This window comes from Bubalus bubalis, chromosome 13 (assembly GCF_019923935.1).
Source record: "Bubalus bubalis isolate 160015118507 breed Murrah chromosome 13, NDDB_SH_1, whole genome shotgun sequence".
Lineage (NCBI taxonomy): Eukaryota > Metazoa > Chordata > Mammalia > Artiodactyla > Bovidae > Bubalus > Bubalus bubalis.
Genome location: NC_059169.1, coordinates 87077269 through 87100991, shown reverse-complemented (window position 1 = coordinate 87100991; position 23723 = coordinate 87077269). Strand labels below are relative to the sequence as shown.

At 40.6% G+C, this 23723-nt stretch overlaps 1 protein-coding gene across 8 annotated transcripts in view; it reads left to right on the top strand.

The window, feature by feature from the left end:
- DIAPH3 (diaphanous related formin 3) overlaps positions 1 to 23723 on the top strand; it is a 569530-nt gene that overhangs the window by 113606 nt on the left and 432201 nt on the right. For all 8 annotated transcript variants that reach the window (XM_025263061.3, XM_044926876.2, XM_025263062.3 and 5 more), the window contains one exon: positions 18697 to 18827. In XM_025263061.3, the coding sequence (XP_025118846.3) occupies positions 18697 to 18827 (131 nt within the window). The remainder of the gene's footprint in view (positions 1 to 18696; positions 18828 to 23723) is intronic.

Genomic DNA, 23723 nt, shown 5'->3' with positions numbered 1-23723 from the left:
GATAACCTTATGAGAGTTCCCTTGTATGTTATTTTTCATTTTTCTCTTTTTGCTTTAAATATTTTATCTTTGATTAATTTTTGAAAGTTTGATTACTGTGTGTCTTGGTGTGTTCCTTCTTGGGTTTATCCTGCCTGGGTCTTTCTGTGCTTCCTGGATTTCGTTGACTGTTTCTTTTTCCATATTTGAGAAGTTTAAAGCTACTAGCTCTTCAGATATTTTCTTGGGTCCTTTCCCTCTTCTCCTTTTGGCACCCCTATAATCAAACAGTGGTGCATTTAATGTCCCAGAGGTCTCCTAGGCGTCTTCTTCTTCTTTTTTATTCAATTATTTTTTTCATTATTTGGTTTTGCAGCAGTGATTTCCGCCATTCTTTCTTCCAGGTCATTTATCTTTTTTTTTGCCTCAGTTATTCTGGTTTTGATTCCTTCTAGTGTATGGTTCATTTCTGTTTGTTTGTTTTTTAGTTCTAGGTCTTTCGTAAGCATTTCTTGCATCTTTTCCATTCTTTTTCTGAGATCTTGGATCATCTTCACTATTGTTATTCTGAATTCTTTTTCTAGAAGTTGCCCTAATTCATTTTATTTAGTTGTTTTCCTGGGGTTTTATTTTATCCTTTCATCTGGGATATAATCCTCTGCATTTTCATTTTGATTAACTTCCTATGATGTGGATTTTCCTTCTGGTTGAAGAAAAATTGTCATTCTTGCTCGTTCTTGCTTCTTCTGTCTGCCCTCTAGTGGATGTGGCCAAGTAGATGGGAGGGACTAGCAGTGGAAAAAATTGAGTCTTGCTCTGGTGGGCGGGGCCATTAGTTAGTTAATTCAGTTGCTCAGTCGTGTCCGACTCTTTGCAACCCCATGAATCAAGCATGCCAGGCCTCCCTGTCCATCACCAACTCCCAGAGTTTACCCAAACTCAAGTCCATTGAGTCGGTGATGCCATCCAGCCATCTCATCCTCGTCATCCCCTTCTCCTCCTGCACCCAATCCCTCCCAGCATCAGGGTCTTTTCCAATGAGTCAACTCTTCACATGAGGTGGCCAAAGTATTGGAGTTTCAGCTTCAGCACCAGTCCTACCAATGAACACCCAGGACTGATCTCCTTTAGAATGGACTGCTTGGATCTCCTTGCAGTCCAAGGGACTCTCAAGAGTCTTCTCCAACACCACAGTTCAAAAGCAGCAGTTCTTCGGTGCTCAACTTTCTTCACAGTCCAACTCTCACATCCATACATGACCACTGGAAAAACCATAGCCTTGACTAGATGGACCTTTGTTGGCAAAGTAATGTCTCTGCTTTTTAATATGCTATCTAGGTTTGTCATAACTTCACTTCCAAGGAGTAAGTGTCTTTTAATTTCATGGCTGCAGTCACCATCTGCAGTGATTTTGGAGCCCCCCAAAATAAAGTCAGCCACTGTTTCCTCATCTATTTCCCATGAAGTGATGGAACCAGATGCCATGATCTTCGTTTTCTGAATGTTGAGCTTTAACCCAACTTTTTTACTCTCCTCTTTCACTTTCATCAAGAGGCTTTTTAGTTCCTCTTCACTTTCTGCCATAAGGATAGTGTCATCTGCATATCTGAGGTTATTGATATTTCTCCTGACAATCTTGATTCCAGCTTGTGCTTCTTCCAGCCCAGTGTTTCTCATGATGTACTCTGGATATAAGACTCTGCACATGGACATCACTAGATGGTCAACACTGAAATCAGATTGATCATATTCTTTGCAGCCAAAGATGGAGAAGCTCTATACAGTCAGCAAAAACAAGACCAGGAGCTGACTGTGGCTCAGATCATGAACTCTTTATTGCCAAATTCAGACTTAAATTGAAGAAAGTAGGGAAAACCACTAGATCATTCAGGTATGACCTAAATCAAATCCCTTATGATTATACAGTGGAAATGAGAAATAGATTTAAGGGCTAGATCTGATAGATAGAGTGCCTGATGAACTATGGAATGAGGTTTGTGACATTGTACAGGAGACAGGGATCAAGACCATCCCCATGGAAAAGAAATGCAAAAAAGCAAAATGGCTGTCTGAGGAGACCTTCCAAATATCTGTGAAAAGAAGAGAAATGAAAAGCAAAGGAGAAAAGGAAAGATATAAGCATCTGAATGCAGAGTTCCAAAAAATAGCAAGGAGAGATAAGAAAGCCTTCCTCAGTGATCAGTGCAAAGAAATAGAGGAAAACAACAGACTGGGAAAGACTAGAGATCTCTTCAAGAAAATTAGAGATACCAAGGGAACATTTCATGAAAAGATGGGCTCGATAAAGGACAGAAATGGTATGGACCTAACAGAAGCAGAAGATATTAAGAAGAGGTGGCAAGAATACACAGAAGACCTATACAAAAAAGATCTTCACAACCCAGATAATCACGATGGTGTGATCACTCACCTAGAGCCAGACATCCTGAAATACAAAGTCAAGTGGGCCTTAGGAAGCATCACTAGGAACAAAGCTAGTGGAGGTGATGGAATTCCAGTTGAGCTCTTCCAAATCCTGAAAGATGATGCTGTGAAAGTGCTGCACTCAATATGTCAGCAAACTTAGAAAACTCAGCAGTGGCTACAGGAGTGTAAAACGTTAGTTTTCATTCCAATCCCAAAGAAAGGCAATGCCAAAGAATGCTCAAACTACCGCACAATTGCACTCATCTCACACACTAGTAATGCTCAAAATTCTCCAAGCCAGGCTTCAGCAATACGTGAACTGTGAACTTCCAGATGTTCAAGCTGGTTTTAGAAAAGGCAGAGGAACCAGAGGTCAAATTGCCAACACTCTCTGGATCATGAAAAAAGCAAGAGAGTTCCAGAAAACCATCTATTTCTGCTTTATTGACTATGCCAAAGCCTTTGACTGTGTGGATCACAATCAACTGTGGAAAATTCTGAAAGAGATGGGAATACCAGACCACCTGACCTGCCTCTTGAGAAACCTATATGCAGGTCAGGAATCAATAGTTAGAACTGGATATGGAACAACAGACTGGTTCCAAATAGGAAAAGGAGTATGTCAAGGCTGTATATTGTCACCCTGCTTATTTAACTTATATGCAGAGTACATCATGAGAAACGCTGGGCAGGGCCATGCCTCATGTCAATTGTTTGCTGATGGGTGGGGCTGCATTCCCTTCCAGATAGTTGTTTGAGCTGAGGATTCCCAGCCTTGGAGTCTACAGACTCTATTGTAGGCACATGCCAAGGGGCATCTCCCAGGATTACTGCTGCCAGTGCCGTGTCCCTGCGGTGAAGGCACTGCCTACCCATGCCTCCACAGGAGCCGTCCAGCACTAGCATGTAGTTCTGGTTCAGTCTCCTATGGGCTCACTGCTGCATTCCCCTGGGTCCTGGTATGCACACGATTTTGTTTGTGCCCTCCAAGAATGGAGGCTCTGTTCCTCAGATTCCCTGGGGCCTCCTACTCTCTTTCCTGAATCCCAGGCTGGAATGTCTGACATGGGGCTCAGAACCTTTACGACAGTGGGACTGCTTCGTTGATACTGTTGTTCTCCAGTCTGTGGGTTGCCCACTCGGCAAGTATGGGATATATTTTATTGTGCTTGCGCCCCTCCTACTATCTTAATTGTGGCTTCTCCTTTGCCTTTGGATGTGGGCTCTCTTTTTTTGATGGGTTCCAGAGTCCTCTTTTCAATGGTTCTTGAATAGCTAGTTGTGATTTTGGTGCTGTCAAAGGAGGAGGTGAATGCAGGATCTTCTACTCTGCCATCTTGAACCAATCTCCTATTTCCTATTTAAATTGAAATATTCCTATCAAACTAAGCATTCACTTGAAAGAGTGTTTTTTGTGTGTGACTTACCTGCTTGTCCATTCTTGTTATCCCTAGTCTCTGTATGGCTTCCGTCTAACAACCTCATTCAGTCACTGAACACTAGGTACTTTTCAAGGCACTGGTGATGCAGTATTGAATTCAGTTCCCATGAGGCAGATGCTGCCCTCATACCTGTGTTCTAGTGGAGGAGATGGCAGCTCACAGAGGTTGTGGTGCTCCAAGAAGTTTTGCCCACAGAGCTCATTGCTTTTCCTCCTGCTCCACCACTGTCATCATCCTGCCTGCGTTGATCGTTCCTGTAGATGTCAGTTTAACATCCCATGCTGTCATTTCCTTGACTTTATCACTTCCAAAAATCTTTGTTTTTCCACCCAGTCTCAACCTCCCATTACCTTGGATAGTAAAATGCCACCTCTAAATAGGTTGCAAACTTCCTTTCCTGAGCATTATCTACCCTCATACTTACTTAGTATTCCCACTTTAAGAATTCTGTCACCCTTTAAGAACTGGACTTCCGTGGTTGCTCAGTGGAAAAGAAGCTGCCTGCCAATGCAGGAGATTTGGGTTCAGTTCCTGGGTCAGGAAGATTCACTGGCAAAAGAAATGTCAACCCGCTTCAATTTTCTTGCCAGGAAAATCCTTAGGACACAACTTAGCAACTAAACAATAACAACAATAATCTACTGACTGTACAGTTTTTTCATGTCCATCACCTTCTCATTTTCATCCTGTTCTTATCTTTTTGACCTTAGATGCACAGTCCTTTGTTCTCTTTCATAAATATTCAGTGCATTTGCCTCTCTGTTCACATACACTCTGCCCTTGGTTAATGGAACTACGTGCTTTCTCTGTGTTTTCATGTCAGACTAGCATACATCTCAGTTCAGATCAGTCGCTCAGTCGTGTCCAACGCTTTGCGACCCCACGGACGGCAGCACGCCAGGCCTCCCTGTCCATTGCCAACTCCCAGAATTTACTCAAACTCATGTCCATTGAGTCAGTGATGCCATCCAACCATCTCATCCTCTGTTGACCCCTTCTCCCCCTGCCTTCAATCTTTCCCAGCATCAGGGTCTTTTCAAATGAGTCAGTTCTTCGCATCATGTGGCCAAATTATTGGAGTTTCAGCTTCAACATCAGCCCTTAATGAATACCCAGGACTGATCTCCTTTAGGATGTACTGGTTGGATTTCCTTGCAGTCCAAGGGACTCTCAAGGGTCTTCTCCAACAGCACAGTTAAAAGCATCAGTTCTTTGGTGCTAAGATTTCTTTATAGTCCAATTCTCACATCCATACATGACTACTGGAAAAACCATAGCTTTGACTAGGTGGACCTTTGTTGGCAAAGTAACATATCTGCTTTTTAATATGCCTTCTAGATTGGTCATAACTTTTCTTTCCACGAACAAGCATCTTTAAATTTCATTGCTGCAGTCACCATCTGCAGTGATTTTGGAGCCCCCCAAAGTAAATTCTGTCACTGTTTCCACTGTTTCCTCATGTATTTGCCATAAAGTGATGGGACCAGATGCCATGATCTTAGTTTTCTGAAGTTTGAGCTTTAGGCCAACTTTTTCACTCTCCTCTTTCACTTTCATCAAGAGGCTCTTTAGTTCTTCACTTTCTGCCATAACGGTGGTGTCATCTGCATATATGAAGTTATTGATATTTCTCCTGGCAGTCTTGATTCCAGCTTATGCTTCACCCAGTCCAGCATTTCTCATAATGTAGTCTGCATATGAATTAAATAAGCAGAGTGACAATATACAGCCTTGACGTACTCCTTTCCCAATTTGGAACCAGTCTGTTGTTCCATGTCCAGCTCTAACTGTTGCTTCCTGATGTGCATACAGATTTCTCAAGAGGCAGGTCAGATGGTCTGGTATTCCCATCTCTTTAAGAATTTTCCAGAGTTTGTTGTGGTCCACACAGTCAAAGGCTTTGGCATAGTCAATAAAGCAGAAATAGATGTTTTTCTGGAACTCTCTTGCTTTTTCCATGATCCAGCAGATGTTGGCAATTTGATCTCTGGTTCCTCTGCATTTTCTAAAACCAGCTTGAACATCTGGAAGTTTACGGTTCACATACTGTTGAAGCCTGGCTTGGAGAATTTTGAGCATTACTTTACTAGTGTGAGATGAGTACAATTGTGCAGTAGTTTGAGCATTCTTTGGCATTGCCTTTCTTTGGGATTGGAATGAAAACTGACGTTTTACAGTCCTGTAGCCATTGCTGAGTTTTCCAAATTTCCTGGCATATTGAGTGCAGCACTTTCACAGCATCATCTTTCAGGATTTGAAAGAGCTCAACTGGAATTCCATCGCCTCCACTAGCTTTGTTCATAGTGATGCTTCCTAAGGCCCACTTGACTTTGTATTCCAGGATGTCTGGCTCTAGGTGAGTGATCACAGCATCGTTATTGTCTGGGTCATAAAGATCTTTTTTGTATAGTTCTTCTGTATATTCTTGTCACCCTTTCTTAATATGTTCTGCTTCTGTTAGGTCCATACCATTTCAGTCCTTTATTGTGCCCGTCTTTGCATGAAATATTCCCTTGGTACCTCTAATTTTCTTGAAGAGATCTCTAGTCTTTCCCCTTCTATTGTTTTCCTCTATTTCTTTGCACTGATCACTGAGGAAGGCTTTCTTATCTCTCCTTGCTATTCTTTGCAACTGGGCATTCAAATGTGATCACATGGACCCCAGCCTTGTCTGACTCAATGGAACTATGAGCCATGCCAGATAGGACCACCCAAGACGGATGGGTCACGGTGGAGAGTTCTGACAAAATGTGGTCCAGTGGAGAAGGGAATGGCAAACCACTTCAGTGCTCTTGCCTTGAGAACCGCATGAACAGTTTGAAAAGGCAAAAAGATAGGACAGTGATAGATGAACTCCCAGGTCCGTAGGTGCTCAATATGCTACTGGAGACAAGTGGAGAAATAACTCCAGATAGAATGAATAGATGGAGCCAAAGCAAAAAGAACACCGAGTTGCGGATGTGACCAGTCATGGAAGTAAAGTCTGATGCTACAAAGACCAATATTACATAGAAAACTGGAATGTTAGGTCCATGAATCAAGGAAAATTGGAAGTGCTCAAACAGGAGATGGAAAGAATGAACATTGACATTTTAGGAATCAGTGAACTAACATGGACTTGAATGGGTGAATTTAACTCAGGTGACCATTATATCTACTACTGTGGGCAGGAATCCCTTAAAACAAATGGAGTAGCCGTCATAGTCACCAAAAAAGTCCAAAATGCAGTACTTGGATGCAGTCTCAAAAATGACAGAATGATCTCTGTTTCTTTCCAAGGCAAGCCATTCATTATCACAGTATAATTTGTCTATGCCCCAACCAGTAGTGCTGAAGAAGCTGAAGTTTAATGTTTCTATGAAGACTACAAGACCTTCTCGAACTAACTCCCCAAAAAGATGCCCTTTTCATTATAGGGGACTGGAATGCAAAAGTAGGAAATCAAGGGATACCTGGGGTAATAGACAAATTTGGTGTTGGAGTACAGAATGAAGCAGGGCAAAGGCTAATAGAGTTTTGCCAAGAGAATGCACTGGTCATAGCAAACACCTTCTTTCAACAACACAGAAGACTCTGCACATGGATATCACTAGATGATCAATACCAAAATCAGATTGATTATATTCTTTGCAGCCAAAGATTGAGAAGTGCTATAGTTATCAACAGAAAGACCCAGAGCCTACGGTGGCTCAGATCATGAACTCCTTATTGCCAAATTCAGACTGAAATTCAAGAAAGTACGGAAAACCTCTAGACCATTCTGATATGACCTAAACCAAATCCCTTAGCATTATACAGTGGAAGTGACAAATAGATTCAAGGGATTAGATCTGATAGAGTGCCTAATGAGCTCTGGACAGAGGTTTGTGATATTGTACAGGAAGCAGTGATCAAGACAATCTCGAAGAAAAAGAAATGCAAAAAGGCAAAATGGTTGTCTGAGTAGGCCTTACAAATAGCTGGGAATAAAAGAGAACCAAAAAGCAAAGGAGAAAAGGAACGATACACCCATTTGAAGCATGCGTCTGGGAGGAAGCATGCAGGTACCCTGACTAGTGTTTTCTAATGACCACAGATGACAGAGTGAGCCTTTAACAGGTATTCTACCGCACGACCCTTGTCGGTGTCCTGTTTTGCTTTCTGAAAATGGTCTCTTATCTTCTCTCATACCTGCAGCTCTGCACCCTGACTTTTAGCTGATTGTATTGCTGCTTCTGTCACTGAGACTGTCGATGTAATCAGAATAGAACTGCCCTACCTTACTTCCTAATCAGCAGATCTGACAATCTACCTCAATGCGTTCCCTTTGGTTTTGCTTTTGCTTTTTTTAGAGTGCAGTTTCCTTGCTACTGCGTAAGGTCAATCCTTCCTCTTGTAGGTAGGTCACATCTCGAAAAACCTTCTTAAGGATTTTGGTTGTTATTGTTTACTTTTTTGTCTTCCTGCATCTGTACCTATCCTTTGCATCTACCAGTTTCTTCCTGTCTGCTTGGGTTATTCCCATCAGTATGCAAACAGGATGTGGTTTTCCCCTCATCTCTGATATCATGCCACAGGGGGTCCCTTCTAGCTACTTTTCCTGGTTCTTTGCTCTTGTTTACAGAATCTTCTCAGAAAAGTTGTCCATTCTTATTGCTTTCTCCCTTGAACTTCTGATCTGGCTTATCTCTAGTCCACTACCAAAGCTGCTCTTATCAAAGTCACAGTAGTTGTTGACACCTATAGCTTTCTCATCATCTTTGCGTTTTCATTCTTTCGCACCTCACCCCTCCCATTCAGACTACCTGTAATTCTAATCTGATCTTCCTTCATGCTGAGCAAATCTGTGCCTTCTATCACTGGCACTGGATGCTTTCAGCTCTTGACCAGAGGATGGAAAAGACAGATTCTAATTCGTTTCCTTGTTTCATGTTTTGCCTCTGTGTTGCCACCCTGTATCTAGAATAATCTTCTAAAAATGTTTATTACGTCTCACAATTTCTATTCCTGGTACTCTCAAATGTTTTTCCGTCTATTCAGAATAAAACCTAATGTCTCTACGATGGTTTATAAGACTGTCTGGGACCAGGAAGCTTTCTTAAGAGGCCAGATCTGAAACAGTTCAGGCTTGTGTATTATGTATGGTCTCAGTTGCTTCTGCTGCTGCTCTTCTTCTTGTCTTATCTTCCTCTTCCTCTTCTGTATTGCAAGCTTTTAGAAATGTGAAAACCATTCTTCGTTGAAATCATATGAAAGCATTTGGCTGTGTGCTGTGGTATGTCAATCCCATGCCTGTTTTATCTGTCCCTGTCATCTATAACTCTTTGCCACCCTGACTGGGATTCAGATGAGTTTCCTTGCTGTCCTTTAGATATGCCAAGTTCCCTCCTGCCTTAGTGCTTTATATTTGCTCTTCTGTTTGCTTGAAGGACACTTCTCCCAGAATGCCCATGCTCCTTTCCTTTCTTCATTTTGCTCTCTTCTCAGATTTTCTTTTCTTCTTCTTTAAAAAAAAAAAATTTATTTAGTTATTTGGCTGCATTGAATCTCAGCTGTGGCACTTTGAATTTTTGTTGCACCATTAGGTTTCTCTAGTTGTGGCATACAGGCTTCGTTGCTCTGTGGCATGTGGAATCTTAGTTCTCTGACCAGGGATTGAATCCGCGTCCCCTGAGTTGCAAGGTAGACTGTCAACCACTGGACCACCAAGGGAGTCCCTAGGTTTTATTTTCTTAGGAAGAAAAAAATGTCATTTGCTCAGACCTATGATTCTTAAATAGCTGTTTCCCCTACTACTCATTCTTTTTCTTCTGCCTTCCCCATTTAGGTAGTTAGCACTACATTTGGCTCATGCCTAATATCTAGGAGTCATTGTTGACTTTTATTTTACCACTGTATCCACATGATACAAACAATATCTGGTACATAGTAGGTACTCAATATATCATTTAAGTAATAAATAGTAGTTAAAGTTAGTTTTTAAAAAGATTTACTTGGCTTTATTCATTAATTCAGCATCCCATCTAATAAATAGAAAAGCACTCCGAGGAACTGTACAAAATGGAAGGTGTTTACAGAAGGAAGGAGTGGTGTGTAGGGAAGTTTTCAGCAAAAGAAAGAACTTTTTCAGTCCCAGTCATCTCTTCTTTTCAGGGCAAAGGGGACAGAAGGGGGTCTTCTGTGCAAATCGCCTCACTAGTGCTTATCAGGAAATTTCAGATTTGCCTGTTTATAGGTCACATCCGTGGAAAGATTGAAACTGCAGTCAAGTCTCGGTTTGCTGTCCTGGGGGCAGAGACTCCATTTTGGGTCTGTTTCTTCTCCTGTTTTTTAAAAAAAAAAAACCAGCAATGGTTTATGTTCTGCTGGTATCATCACTATCTGAGTATCAGAAGGGCCATCTTATACTTTCTTGATGGTCCTAAAACTTCACATTGATGTCTATTAGAAAAAAAAAGCACCTCTGCTTCAAAGATATTAAAATATAGGGGAAAGTGCTCATGCTAGATTTGAAGAAATAGGACCCATGCTATATTACCTTAGACTTAAGGCTCAACTTCCTGCTCTTTAAAATGGAAACAATACAGTCTACCACCTAAGACTTATGAGGTGTAAGAAATAATGTCTACAAACTGCCTGGTGTACTACTGGTGTATTATATATAATACTAGTGTATCACTTGGGGTCCAGCCAGGCAGAGAAGAACCTCTCCAAGTATGTAAAGCACAGAATTTAATGCTGGGCGTTGGTGACACTGTGACAGGGGTGATGAAAGGACTGGGAAACCCAAGAGAGGACAATGAGACAACCTAGAGGTTAGCAGAAACAAGGAGCTGCCCACACTCCTAATCTGGAGGGACAGATGGAGGAGGTGACATTAATGGAGCCTGGGGGAGCACCATTCTGTGGGAGCTGGAACCATGCAGCATATCCTATAGGAGCTGGGGCCGCAGGGGAGCCTGTGTGCTTCTGGAGATGTGCCAGAGCTCACACAGGACAGGGAAAGAGAAAGCACCCAGCTTTTCTCTCCCTCCTACCTCCAGTCTCCTGCCCTTGACTCCCGTTGGCCAAACCCATGCCTGAAAGCAGATGCTCTGGAAGCCTGGGAAGCTGTGTTGTGTAGGGACAGGACAGAGCAGAGCAGAGGGCAGGGACGGGATCTGCAAAAGGGAGAGCGGACGTTCCAGAGAATTAGGGCGAATGGGCTTGTGTGTGCATCCTAGTGGCAGTCGTGTCCGAGTCTTTGCAGCCCCCTGGACTGCAGCCCACCAGGCTCCTCTGTCCATGCGATTCTCCAGGCAGGAATACTGCAGTGGGCTGCTGTTTCCTTCTTGGTAAAACAGGTTCGGGAAAACCTTTATTCTGATCTGATACAGTGGCATTCTGAGATAGATTTCCAACCTCAGGCATGTTCTCCTCTGAAATCTCATGAGGGCTTCTACGCAGACAGATGCCGTTCTGCGTCACTGAGCTCACAGCTCGGCCAGAGTGGAGTTGCAGCGTGGCAGAGTCAGGACGACCAGATTCTGCTCTGGGCTCTCCAGGGCTTCTGAGTGAGCTTTGTGGAGGGCCACAGTCTCTGCACTCACGCTTGAAAAACGGAAGTCGCAGCTCTTAGGCAGCTTTCTCTCGCCTATAACACACTCCACTTGGCTCTTCATCTTTGCAACCCCCTGTCTAGAAGTCTCTACAGTGTTTTTGAAAGAAAGAAGGGAATAGTCTAAGAAAATAGATGACGTACCTAAGGTCACAGAATTGGCAAATCTTAAGGAATTCAGTCTCCACTCTTCCCACGCCAAGGCCGCTGGTTCTTTTTGTGCCTGGGGCATCTTCTGGTCCAGGAAGGCTTGTGCAGAGAAAGGCAGGAGTGACACCCACTAACACGCTGTGGCACCTGGTGGTGTGCTGCGTGCAGTGTGCTGATTGGCGTGTCAGCAGAGGGTGACCTGCCAGGCTTGGCTGGCGTAGGACGCACCCACCCTGGGGAGCTCAGGGTCGTCTCCTGCTGGCTGGTGTCTGGTGCCTCGGTACCTGCGGGCAGTTGGAAGCCCCTAAAGTCCGTCTTGTCAAGGCTATGGTTTTCCCATTGGTCAAGTATGGATGTGAGAGTTGGACTGTGAAGAAAGCTGAGCACCGAAAAATTGATGCTTTTAAACTGTGGTGTTGGAGAAGACTCTTGAGAGTCCCTTGGACTGCAAGGAGATCCATCCAGTCCATTCTGAAGGAGATCAGCCCTGGGCGTTCTTTGGAAGCAATGATGCTAAAGCTGGAAACTCCAGTACTTTGACCACCTCATGCGAAGAGTTGACTCATTGGAAAAGACTCTGATGCTGGGAGGGATTGATTGGGGGCAGGAGGAGAAGGGGACGACAGAGGATGAGATGGCTGGATGGCATCACCGACTTGATGGACGTGAGTTTGAGTGAACTCCGGGAGATGGTGATGGACAGGGAGGCCTGGCATGCTGTGTGTGATTCATGGGGTCGCAAAGAGTCGGACAGAACTGAGTGACTGAACTGAACTGAACTGAAAGTTAGTTTAGTACAGAGTGGTGAGTGTTTTGAAAAAGAAATCCATAGATAAGGGCAAGGACTCAGTTTGCGTGGCTTAGAGAAGCCGGGTCCTGGTAGGGTAGACTGATGCCGGGGGTGGGGAGGGGGGGGTTGCCGTGCAGGCGCGCAGTGTGGTGTCGAGGTGAGCGCGCTGAGGCAGGGAGTGCCTGACGACAGTGTGGAAGCGGAGGGTTCAGACTGGACAGACTGGATGTGGTTCAAATAGAGAATTCTCTTTTGCCAGTAAGTTTATTCTCTTTTGCCCAGCGTCTGTTGGAAAAGCCTGTGTACTGCTCCGTTTCAGACGCTGTCTGTAACCCCTCGTTCTGTACCCAGGTGCACTGGTGATAGTGAACAGCTCTGCTTTCTTGTCTTCAGTCACAGTGGCCCCAGAGGAAACACTGACAGGTTGCTCTTGGTCTTTCCTATAAAGGGAACCATACAGTATGTTCTATTTGTTGGTTTGTTTGACTTCTTTAACTCAGCATAGTTTTTGTGTTCATCTATCTTGTTGCATTATGTAGTGAACTTTTTTTTTACTGTTTCATAGTATTCCAGTGTATGGGCTTCCCAGGTGGCTCTGTGGGTAGAAAATCTGCCTCAGTGCAGGAGACGCAGGAGATGCAGGTTCAATCCCGGGGTCAAGAAAATTCCCTGGAGGAGGGCATAGCAAACCACTCCAGTATTCTTGCCTGGAGAATCCCATGCACAGAGGACCCGGGTGGGATACAGTCCGTGGGGTCGCAGAGTCCGACACGACTGAGCATGCTTGCACACACTCCACTGTATGGCTATAGAACACCTTGCTGATGAGTATTTGCATTGTTCCCAGTCTTTGGCTTTTGTGAATAAAGCTGTTCTGAATGTCATAGGGAATTTTTTCCTCTCCTGCTTAATACCTCACTGTCTACTTGCTGAGTCAGTATGTATTTAACTTTAAAAGAAATCTCTAACTGTTTTGTAAAGTACTGGTGCCATTTCACGTCCCCACTAGTTGTGTGGAAGCATTCCAGGTGCTTCACACCCTCACCGTTCTAGGAGGGGTGTAGGATTATTTTGTTTCTTCTTTTGTTTTGCAATTCCGATTACAAATGATCCTGAATACTATTTCTTGTGCTTTTTGTCCATTTGTCCATACATATATCGTCTCTTGTGAAGTCTTTTATTCATGTTTTTAATTGGACTGTTTTTCTTATTACTGTTGAGTTGTAGGAGTTTATTAAATGGTCTGAATAGAAATCTTTTATGAGATATATTTATGTTAGGAGATGAAGTCTCCTGTGGACCCTAGATATTCCTGTATATTCTTTCTGGTTATGCCAGCAATGCAAGGCCTGAGGATTGTTTATCCAGATCATTTTTCAGGATTGTGTTTACAGTGAATCAACCTTAGAGATCACCTTAGAGAGGACTTCCCTTGTGGCTCATCTGGTAAAGAATCCGCCTGCAATGTGGGAGACCTGGGTTTGATCTCTGGGGTGGGAGGATACCCTGGAGAAGGGAAAGTCTACCCACTTCAGTATTCTGGCCTGGAGAATTCCATGGACTGTATGATCCACTGGGTCTCAAAGAGTCGGCCTGAGCAACTTTCACTTTTACAACCTTAAAGATGAAGTTATATCTCTGTGGATAATTAATGGGCTTGTTACTGTTCACTATAGAAGTGGTGATTACCCTAAGCTCAGGGTTCTTCTCTTGTGATATTGAATACGATCCCTTGCATGTGTAGACATCCATCATCAGCAGTCTCTGCATCATCTGTTTGGGACTTCGTTTGGGTTGGGGAACCAACATGTCTGATAGAGTCCTTTTGTCTCTAACTCAGGAGTCTTAAGTTTTCTCTCAGTACTCATGAAGCAGTAACAGGCTAATTTAGCTTGTATATAGAGTAGAATATTAGACTCTGCATAGTTCTTGACATGTATTGCAGTGTTTTCTCAATCTGTGGCTTACCTTTCATTTTAATGAAACTCTTAATAAAAGAGTCTTTTGAGAAGTGAAAGATTTACATTTTGATAAAATCCAATTTTATAGTTAGTGCCTTTTGTATGCTAAGGAATCTTTGCTTTCCCCAGGATAGTGAAGGTTTTCACTATGTTTTCTTCTAGACATTTTATAATTTTAGCTTTTTTAGGCTCACATTCTTTCATATGGATGTTCGGTTATTCCAGCACCAGTTATTGAAAAGATTGTTAATACCCGATTGAATTACATTGAGTTCTTTGTTGAGAATCATTCATTACATAGATTCAAGTATATTTCTATACTTCATTCTGTTAATTCTACTTTGATTACTGTAGCATTTCAGTAAATCTTGAAATCAGATGAAGTAAGTCCCCAACTTTATTTTTTTCAAAATTATTCTGTTGTAGGTTCCCTGCATGTCCATATTAATTTTAGAAACTGCTTCTCAATTTCTTCAAAAAAGCTTGCTGGGATGTTGATGGTTATTATATTGACTTTGTAGATTATTTTTCAAAAGCTGTTTTTCTTAATGGATTTCTGGAGATTGAGTCATCTGATCCATGAACATGGTATAACATTTTCATTTATTTAGGTCATCTTGTCTCTACAGTATTATAGTTTTTAATGTATAGATCTCTTCTTCTGTTAAAATTTTTCTTAATGATTTTGTATTTTTTGATGTTATTAGAAATGGTTTATTTAAAAGTTTTGTTTTCCAATTGCTGATAGTATTTAGAAATAAGAATTATTTTTCTATGTTGAGTTTTATTCTGTGACTTTGGTAAATTCCTGTAGATAATCATCTTGTTTGCTTATAGACAGATCTACTTCTTCCTTTCTAATCTGTGTGTGTGCTGTTGTTATTATTGACCTTGCTATATTCCTGAATAGAATTATGAGAGCTGACATTGCTTCTCATATTCCCAGTTTTAGGGGCAACCAACATGTTGATTTGGCTAACAGGAAATTATAGTAGCTGGAAGACTTTATGAATGGAGACATTCTGTTCATTGAGTGCCCTATTCTGTGTCTCTAAAGCAAATTAAAGCATTGTTAAGGTTTTTGGATGCCTATGCTCATCTCTTTAGGAACTTTGTTGTGAGGAGCCCATAGAATGTGAATTCAGCTAGCTCTCATTTCATGGATTGGCATCATTTGGTTCAATTTAATTTACTTATAACTGTAGCTAGAGGGAGCTGCTGCTAAGTTGCTTTAGTCGCGTCTGACTCTGTGCGACCCCATAGACGGCAGGCCACCAGGATTCTCCGTCCCTGGGATTCTCCAGGCAAGAACACTGGAGTGGGTTGCCATTTCCTTCTGCAGTGCATGAAAGTGAAAAGTGAAAGTGAAGTCGCTCAGTCGTGTCCGACTCTTTGTGACCCCATGGAGTGCAGCCTACCAGGCTCCTCTGTCCATGGGATTTTCCAGGCAAGAGTACTGGAGTGGGGTGCCATTGCTTTCTCCAGCCAGAGGGAGGGAGAGTAGAAATTCTAATGTTTTTATAAGTCTTTATATTTTATATATTTGATAACAGAAGTCCAAGGTAATATTGAAAGGTTACAAGTTTAAATATATCAGAATAAGCACATAATTTACATATATTAAGTAGCTCTCAGAAGAAACTGTTCAGGGACTTAAAAGTGGCTGTCTTTGTGAGATAGGACTAAGAGATGGGCAGGTGGCTTTTTACTTATTTTAAAAATACCTTTATATCACTTTTAATCCAAATGCACTTATTGCTATTATTCTTATATTTTAGAAGTATTTTCTTTAAATACTGGGGTTTGCCTAAATATTGTTGAAGGAAACAATTCATCTATTCAGTCTTGGTTTATTTTGATTCTACCAAAGTTGTAATTCTTTTCATTAATAAATTCAGAAAGGACTACAAAAGATTATCTAACCTCTATTGATATATATTTGGATAAAATTATTGGCCTGGCAGCCTACATCAGAAACTTGAAAAAATTTACGATACAATCAAACTAAATGCTCATTAATAATGGTGTAAATTAGGTAAGTGGTAGTATGTTAATCATGGAAAAAGGCATGGCAGTCCACTCCAGTATTCTTGCCTGGAGAATTCCCATGGACAGAGGAGCCGGGCAGACGATAGTCCGTGGGGTAACAGAGAGTCGGATGCAACTGAGCAACTAAGCACAGCACACAGCACAGCGTGTTAATAATAGTCTGTAGGCAGAAAGAAAATAATTTTCTTTGGGAATTAAGTATTAATACTAGAATATGTTCTTTAAATATTACTCACTGATAAAATATCATATATTTTTATAAGTATGGAAGTTTATATATTATATATAATGTAGGAGAACAAATACTTAAGACATAGAAATATCAAACTAATAGTTATTTTTAGATACTTTTTATTTGTTTTTCTGTTTTCCAAATTTTCTGTGTTGAACAAGAAGCAGATTCATAATTTAAAGCAAAGAGATGGATAAATGATACACTGGTACAAGTTGAATATATTCTCTTTTTAATGAAAGAGAGCATAGTCACTAATTTAAAAATCTGATATTTTCAGTTTTCTCACCATTTCATTTTTCCTTTCATTTTTATTTTATCATTTGTTCTTTGAGATTTTGCCCTGTATTTTCTTTAGTAAATTAGGACTTGCTGACTATGAAAATCACCTGTTTCCCTGGGCTAATTTGTTTTGCTTTATGGGAATGTTTCCTTGTGTAACAGTGTAGCAAAAAAATGAAAAAGAAATGGGAAAAATACATCTAATTTCCTACCATCCCAACGAATCGACTTTTGGACATTTATAGATCCTTTCCTTCCCCTTGGATTTATAATCTGTAATTTAAATAGAATTCTGAAGTTTATTGTTAGTTGGACATCCTCATGTTTAGACGTCCATCTGTTAGATGGACATTCTCATGTGGTCCATTTGGACCATACACGTACCTGTTCAACAGGTCTTTCTGCTTCTGATGCTTCGGATCTCAGAGTGGAAGTCCAAGTTCTTTGGTGGCCTGTAAGGCCTACAGTCCTCTCCATCACAGATCTCTTTCCAGACTTCTACAAGGTTCAAGCTCTTACATCCTTCAGACTTTGATTCTAACATTCAAGTTTGAGTCCTTCAGAGTCTTCTCTGGGAGACTTCTTTGACCACCCTGTTTGAAATTCACCCCACTTCCTATGCTGCTTATTCCTCCTGTTGCTTTTTTTTTTTCTCTATAGCACTTAACACTATCTACATTTGGATGTATTTTAATTACTTTTCAGTTACTGTCTGTCTTTCTTTACCCTTCCCTGTGGAGAGTAAAGTTCTGTAGGTAGCGATTTTTGTCTCTTGTTCACTGGTCTTTTTTCAGCACTTAGAACATTGACTGGCACTTACTAGGGAATTAACGTGTGTTGAATAATCAGTGAACACCAGCTCTTCTCATCTGAGTTTCATACTGCTGCTGGTGTGATGAGCTGTTTGTGGAGTGGTGCTCTACTGCTCTAGGACCTGGCCTCTCATTTTCAATTGTATGTGCTTTCGTATATTTTTTGGGGGTGTGCTCATGTGTTATATTTTTGTCTGAAAGGTATTCTTGACTAAGTTTTTGCCTCCTTAACTCTTCTTTACTTTTCCCTTTGCTTCTTCCCTTTTCTCTCTGCCAAGTTGGCTCTTCTTCCTTTGAGCCTTTGGTGTCATGTTAGAGAAATTAGGAGCTTCCCTTGTGGCTCAGATGGTAAAGAATCTGCCTGCAATGCAGGAGATCCAGGTTTGATTCCCGGGTCAGGAAGAATCCCCTGGAAAAGGGAATGGCTACTCAGTCCAGTGTTCTTGCCTGGAGATTTCCATGGACAGAGGAGACTGGTGGGAGGAGTCCATGGGGTTGCAGAGTTAGACATGAATTAGCGCTAGAGGAATTAGACTGCGCTGAAAAGTACTGTTTTTTTTTTGCTCGGGTTTCTCCTTCCAGACTTAGGTATTGATAATCTCTGTGTCTGTAATGCCTTGAACTAGGTGCTTAATGATTTACAACTTTTCTGTATTGCTTAGAATATTTATTTTAATGGAGTTATTCTTATATTGAGGTTTGGTTTTATTTTGCATGTTCCTAAAACACATTGGTATATTTTTGGATATTTCCTTTGTTTTCTGTGATAGTCTGGATTTGACAAGGCAATTATTTTATAATTTGAAAACCTGTTGATGATATGTTGCTATGTTTCATGGATACCATGGATTATGAATTTATAGATTTATGGGCGAAAGTAAGGAAATCATTCTCTCGAAATATTGCTGTTAATGTGAAAGGTGCGATTAATGTAGTTGTAACTATTTTAATAATCTTCACACAGCATGAATTCAGGTTTTTTTACTTATTTTTCAGGGAAGTCTTAAGAGTAATCGACAGATCTCACCTCAGGAATTCATCTATGAACTGAAGATGGGGTCTGCGGATGAGAGACTCTTCACGTACCTGGAGTCCCTCCGCGTGTCTTTGACAAGTAATCCTGTGAGGTAATTTGTCTATCTGAACATGCGGGCATGTTACTGAATTAAACAGATGCTATGATTTGTCACTTTTATACTTCATGGTGCCTGTGAATAAATGGCTGGTCTATCTCAACTATTTCTCAAGGTAACAATTGAATACATAATATTTATATGCGTGTGGAAATATAGTCTCAATATACTTATTGTGTTTATTACTGAGTAATATATAGCTTTAAAAAAATCATGCCTTTTTTCCCTTAGAATTTTAAAAAACCTTGGAGAAGGAAATGGCAACCCACTCCAGTAGTCTTGCCTAGAAAATTCCATGGATGGAGGAGCCTGGTAGTCTACAGTCCATGGGGTCACAAAGAGTCGGACGCGACTGAACGACTTCACTTTCTTTCTTTCTTTGTGGCTGCTATGTGTCTGCCACTTTCTCCTTTCTGAACAGGAGTATCTATTGGAATTTTCCTTCTTCTGCCTAACCATTACCTGAAGGGAGTAGATAATTTGTCTCTAATTCAAAGTTGTCAGATTCAGAGAATTCCTTGAGAAACCTCAATCATACATGGACCTGAATTAGATGAAATTATGGACTTCAAGTTCAATCTTGGTACCATAATGGGGTGAGATGGGAAGGGGTCTTTTTTAATATTTATTTGTATTTGGCTGTTCTGGGTCTTAGTTGTGGCATACAGGATAGTCAGTCTTCATTGTGGCATCTAGGATCCTTAGTTGTGGCATGTGGGATCTAGTTCCCTGGATAGGGATTAAACCCAGGCCCTCTGCATTGGGAGCATGGAACTTAGCCATTGGACCACCAGGGAAGTCACTGGGGAGAGAGGTCTTGAGAGGTGTATTTTGCATATGGGAGGAAGTATATCATTAGGGGACAGAGGGCAGGTTGTGATAGATTATTACTTCAATGGGCCCCGGTGAACCACGTATCTCTGAAATGACATTATTATAAGTTCCCTCCCCTTGAATCTGGGCTGGCCTGTGATCTGCTTTAATGAACAGAACATAGTGGAATGACACGGTTGGTTCCAGGCCTAAACCTTAAGAAGGCCTGGCAGCTTCCACACTTGCACTTTGGAGGAAGCCAACCACCATGTTTAGAAGCCTGGTTATGCAACTCAGTGGTTTTAATGTTCTCACAGATATATGTCACCATCACCGCAGTTAACTTTAGAACATTTTCATCACCTCAAAAAGAAACCCTGTGCCATTTACCTATTATCCTCCTATCCTTTCTTTCCCTACACTCCCAGTTCTAAGCAATCTCTAATCTACTTCCTCTCTGCTGTCTCCTCTCTTATGGACATTTCATATAAATGGAATCAAACAATATGCAGTCTTTTGAGACTGGCTGCTTTTACCTAGCATAATGTTTTTGAGATTCATCCATGTTAAGAAGGCAGGGGACGTGGGTTCAATCCCTGATCTGGGATGATTCCAAGTGCTGCGGATCAACTAAGCGTGTGTACCACAACTACGGAGTCCATCAGCTACAACTACTGAGCTTGTGTGCTGCAATTACCGAAGCCTGCAAGCCCTAGAGCCCATGCTCTGCAATAAAAGAAGCCACGGCAAGGAGAAGAAGCCTGTGCACTGGAACAAAGAGTAGCCCCACTTGCTGCAACTGGAGAAAGCGTACGTGCAGCAACGGAGACCCAGTGCAACCTCAAAAAGTAAACAAAAGATTCATCCATGTTGTAGCATCTTTCAGTACTTCATTCTTTTTTATGGCCAAATAATGATTCACTGTATGGATATACCACATTTTGTTTATCCGTTGATAGACATTTGGGTTGTTTCACTTTTTGGCTATTATGAATTTATGCTGATACTTAAGTTGGTGTACAAGTATCTGTCTGAATCTTTGTTTTCAAATCCTTGGGGGTATATACTTAGGAGCAGAATTGCTGGGTCATATGGTAATTCTTTGTTTAACATTTTAGGAAGTGCCAAACTATTTCACATTCCCACTAGCAAAACACAAGGGCTTTGATTTCTTCCCGTACTTACAACACTAGTCGCCTTGTGGAAAATCAGCTCACCATAGATGCATGGGTTTACTTCTGGATTCTCAATCCTTTCATTGACCTAATATATTTCATTGTCAAGGATATGTATACCCATGTGCTGTTACCAAGAGTTGATTACTGTTGTCTTGCAGTAAGTTTTAAAATCAGGAAATGTAAGTCTTCCTACTTAGACTGTCTTTTTAAAGATTGTTTTGGCTATTCTAAATCCCTTGCAATTTCATTAGAATTTTAGAATCAGCTTGCCAATTTCTATAAGGAAGTCAGATGGGAGTCTAATGGAATGGTACTAAATTTGTAGATCAATTTTAGAAGTATTGTCATCTTAACAATGTTAAGTTTTTTGATCCATAGGATGTTTTTCCAGTAATTTAGGTCCTTAATTTCTTACAATGTTTTATAGTTTTTGGTGTATAAATTTGGCACTGTTTTGGTTAAATTCATTCCTAAGTATTTTATTCTTTTTGATGCCGTTATAAATGAAATTTTTCTTAATTTTATTTTGGATTGTTCATTGAAAGTGGATAGAAATAAAATTGCTATTAAAAAAAAAAGAATTTTAAAAAACTTAAGCTATTTTTCAAAAGAGAATTAATCATGATCAGAAACTATTGATTTAATGTGGTTGAGTTTCACTCTGAATTTTGGCATTGTATATATACTGGCTCATTCCTGTTTGACATAGCAAGAAATGCCAATAACTGTTTTTTTTCTTTTATTGGAAGAGGTATCTTTATAGGCGCCCATAGGTTAGTGTTGTCAGGTTTAGCAAATAAATATATAGGATGCCTAGCAAAATCTGGATTTTAGACATACTTACAGTGAGAAATTATTTGTTATTTTCAGAAATCCAGATTTCACTAGGTGCCCTGTATCTAGCCATACTACAGTAGGTTCCTTGATAAACCAATTTTTAGACTTTTTAGCCCAGCATAGTCTTGAAAAATTTTAAATAGGGGTTGTTATAAAATGAGCAGTCATAGAATTTCCAAGCTGTAAGAGTTGAAGGTAGGTTAGTTTTGATTTCTTATTTGTATAATAAATGAATGCTTATTTCTATGTAAATGTATATATATAAATATATTCTAGTCTTCTCTCTATATGCATATATATGTGTATGTGTGTATAAAATGTAGATAAAGGGCCAGAGGGCCAGAATGACAAACTATGTTTGGAGGTTAATGATATATAAAATAATTTTTTTGATATTCTGATATTCTGGATATTTCTTAATTTTGGCTACAGTAAGATAAAAATCCTTGACAGTATAATTTTTAAAATAAAAAGACCCTACCTGCTGAGAGACATGAGACTGAGGTTTAACTAAGGAGTATGAAGAGTGAGCAAAGAATCTCTATTATTTCAACTTTATCTTTATTTTTCCATATTTTACCATTTTAGTCTGTTCTCTAGGGTGTAAGGAGAAGGAAATGGCAACCCACTTCAGTACTTTTGCCTGGAGAATCCTGTGGACAGAGGAGCCTGGTGGGCTGCTGTCCATGGGGTCACACAGGGTCGGACATGACTGAAGTGACTTAGCATGCATGCATGCGTTGGAGAAGGAAATGGCAACCCTCTCCAGTGTTCTTGCCTGGAGAATCCCAGGGATGGGGGAACCTGGGGGGCTGCCCTCTATGGGGTCACACAGGGTCGGACACGACTGAAGCGACTTAGCAGCAGCAGCAGCTAGGGTGTAAATTAATGGTGGGCGTGAGACCAGGGACTTCATGTCTTAATATTTATTTGACAGGTGTAGTCATATATGAAGAGTTCTGGTTTCCAGTTTAATCTGTACTGTTAAATGTTTTCATTTAAAAAATGTTGATGAGCACCTGCTGTTTCCTAAGTACCATCTTAGATGTGTGGCTTGAATAAACTTCAGAGTAGGTCCAAGCCCTGTTCCTGTAGAGTTTAAATGTAGGAAAAGGGTATGTTGGGGTCAACTGAGGAGCTATACTCATTTTCAGTTTATCTGGCAGCCACCTGACACTGGAGATAATCACGGAATTTCAATGTAATTAGAAGTAGACTCTGCCATTACCTCATCTTCTTATTTTGAGTATTTGAACATGTTAGAGAAAAAAGCTGTGAGAGGACTGTCTGTGTGAATTCAAGTATATTACAATGGATTTAGTATTTCCTGTGATTCTACCTAAAGGCACTGGGAGATGATGCTGTATGTTTCATTTGAATCTTGTTTCAAAAATAAAAGTTTGTGGAATTATTTCCTCGAGACTGGCCAGTTCTAGAATATATTATCAGGAAGTCACAAGTATTTGTTTGTTATGAAATAGTATTTTTGACTGGAAAGAATATAAAACCATATTATTAGGGAAATGTTTCTGAAATGATGGTGCTTCATGTAGAAGGAAACTGAGCTACTCAGGAACATTTCTGTGCCCAGTGCTCCAGTGAGAGGAGAAACTGAGCTGAACATGTGAAATGTGAATCTATGTCTCTGATCAAATCTTTGGACTTTGCAGTTATGATGCAGTTAGCGGATAAAATCAATTTTTCATATTTTCTTTTTAATACATTATGTGATTAAATTTCAAGAGAGAAGGAATTCTAACTTTTTGTAAGCTTTTGAGATTATCAGATCTGTAGTATTACTGAGAAAATCAGAGTTAAATTTTTTAATGTCTGTGAATACAGTTGAAAAGTAAAGTAAGCAAGTGAACTGATTAATGATGGTTTTGGATCAAGATTTATTTAAATCAAAAATCAAGGAAAAATTAGGAGCAACCCCCCTGCCCCACCCTGGCGCCCCATCCCTGATATGCAATATTTTAGAGCCATTCATCAACCTCTGAAACTCTGCCTAGTGATTATGAAATATGGTTATCCTTTGACTATCTGGATAGGGAATTATGTG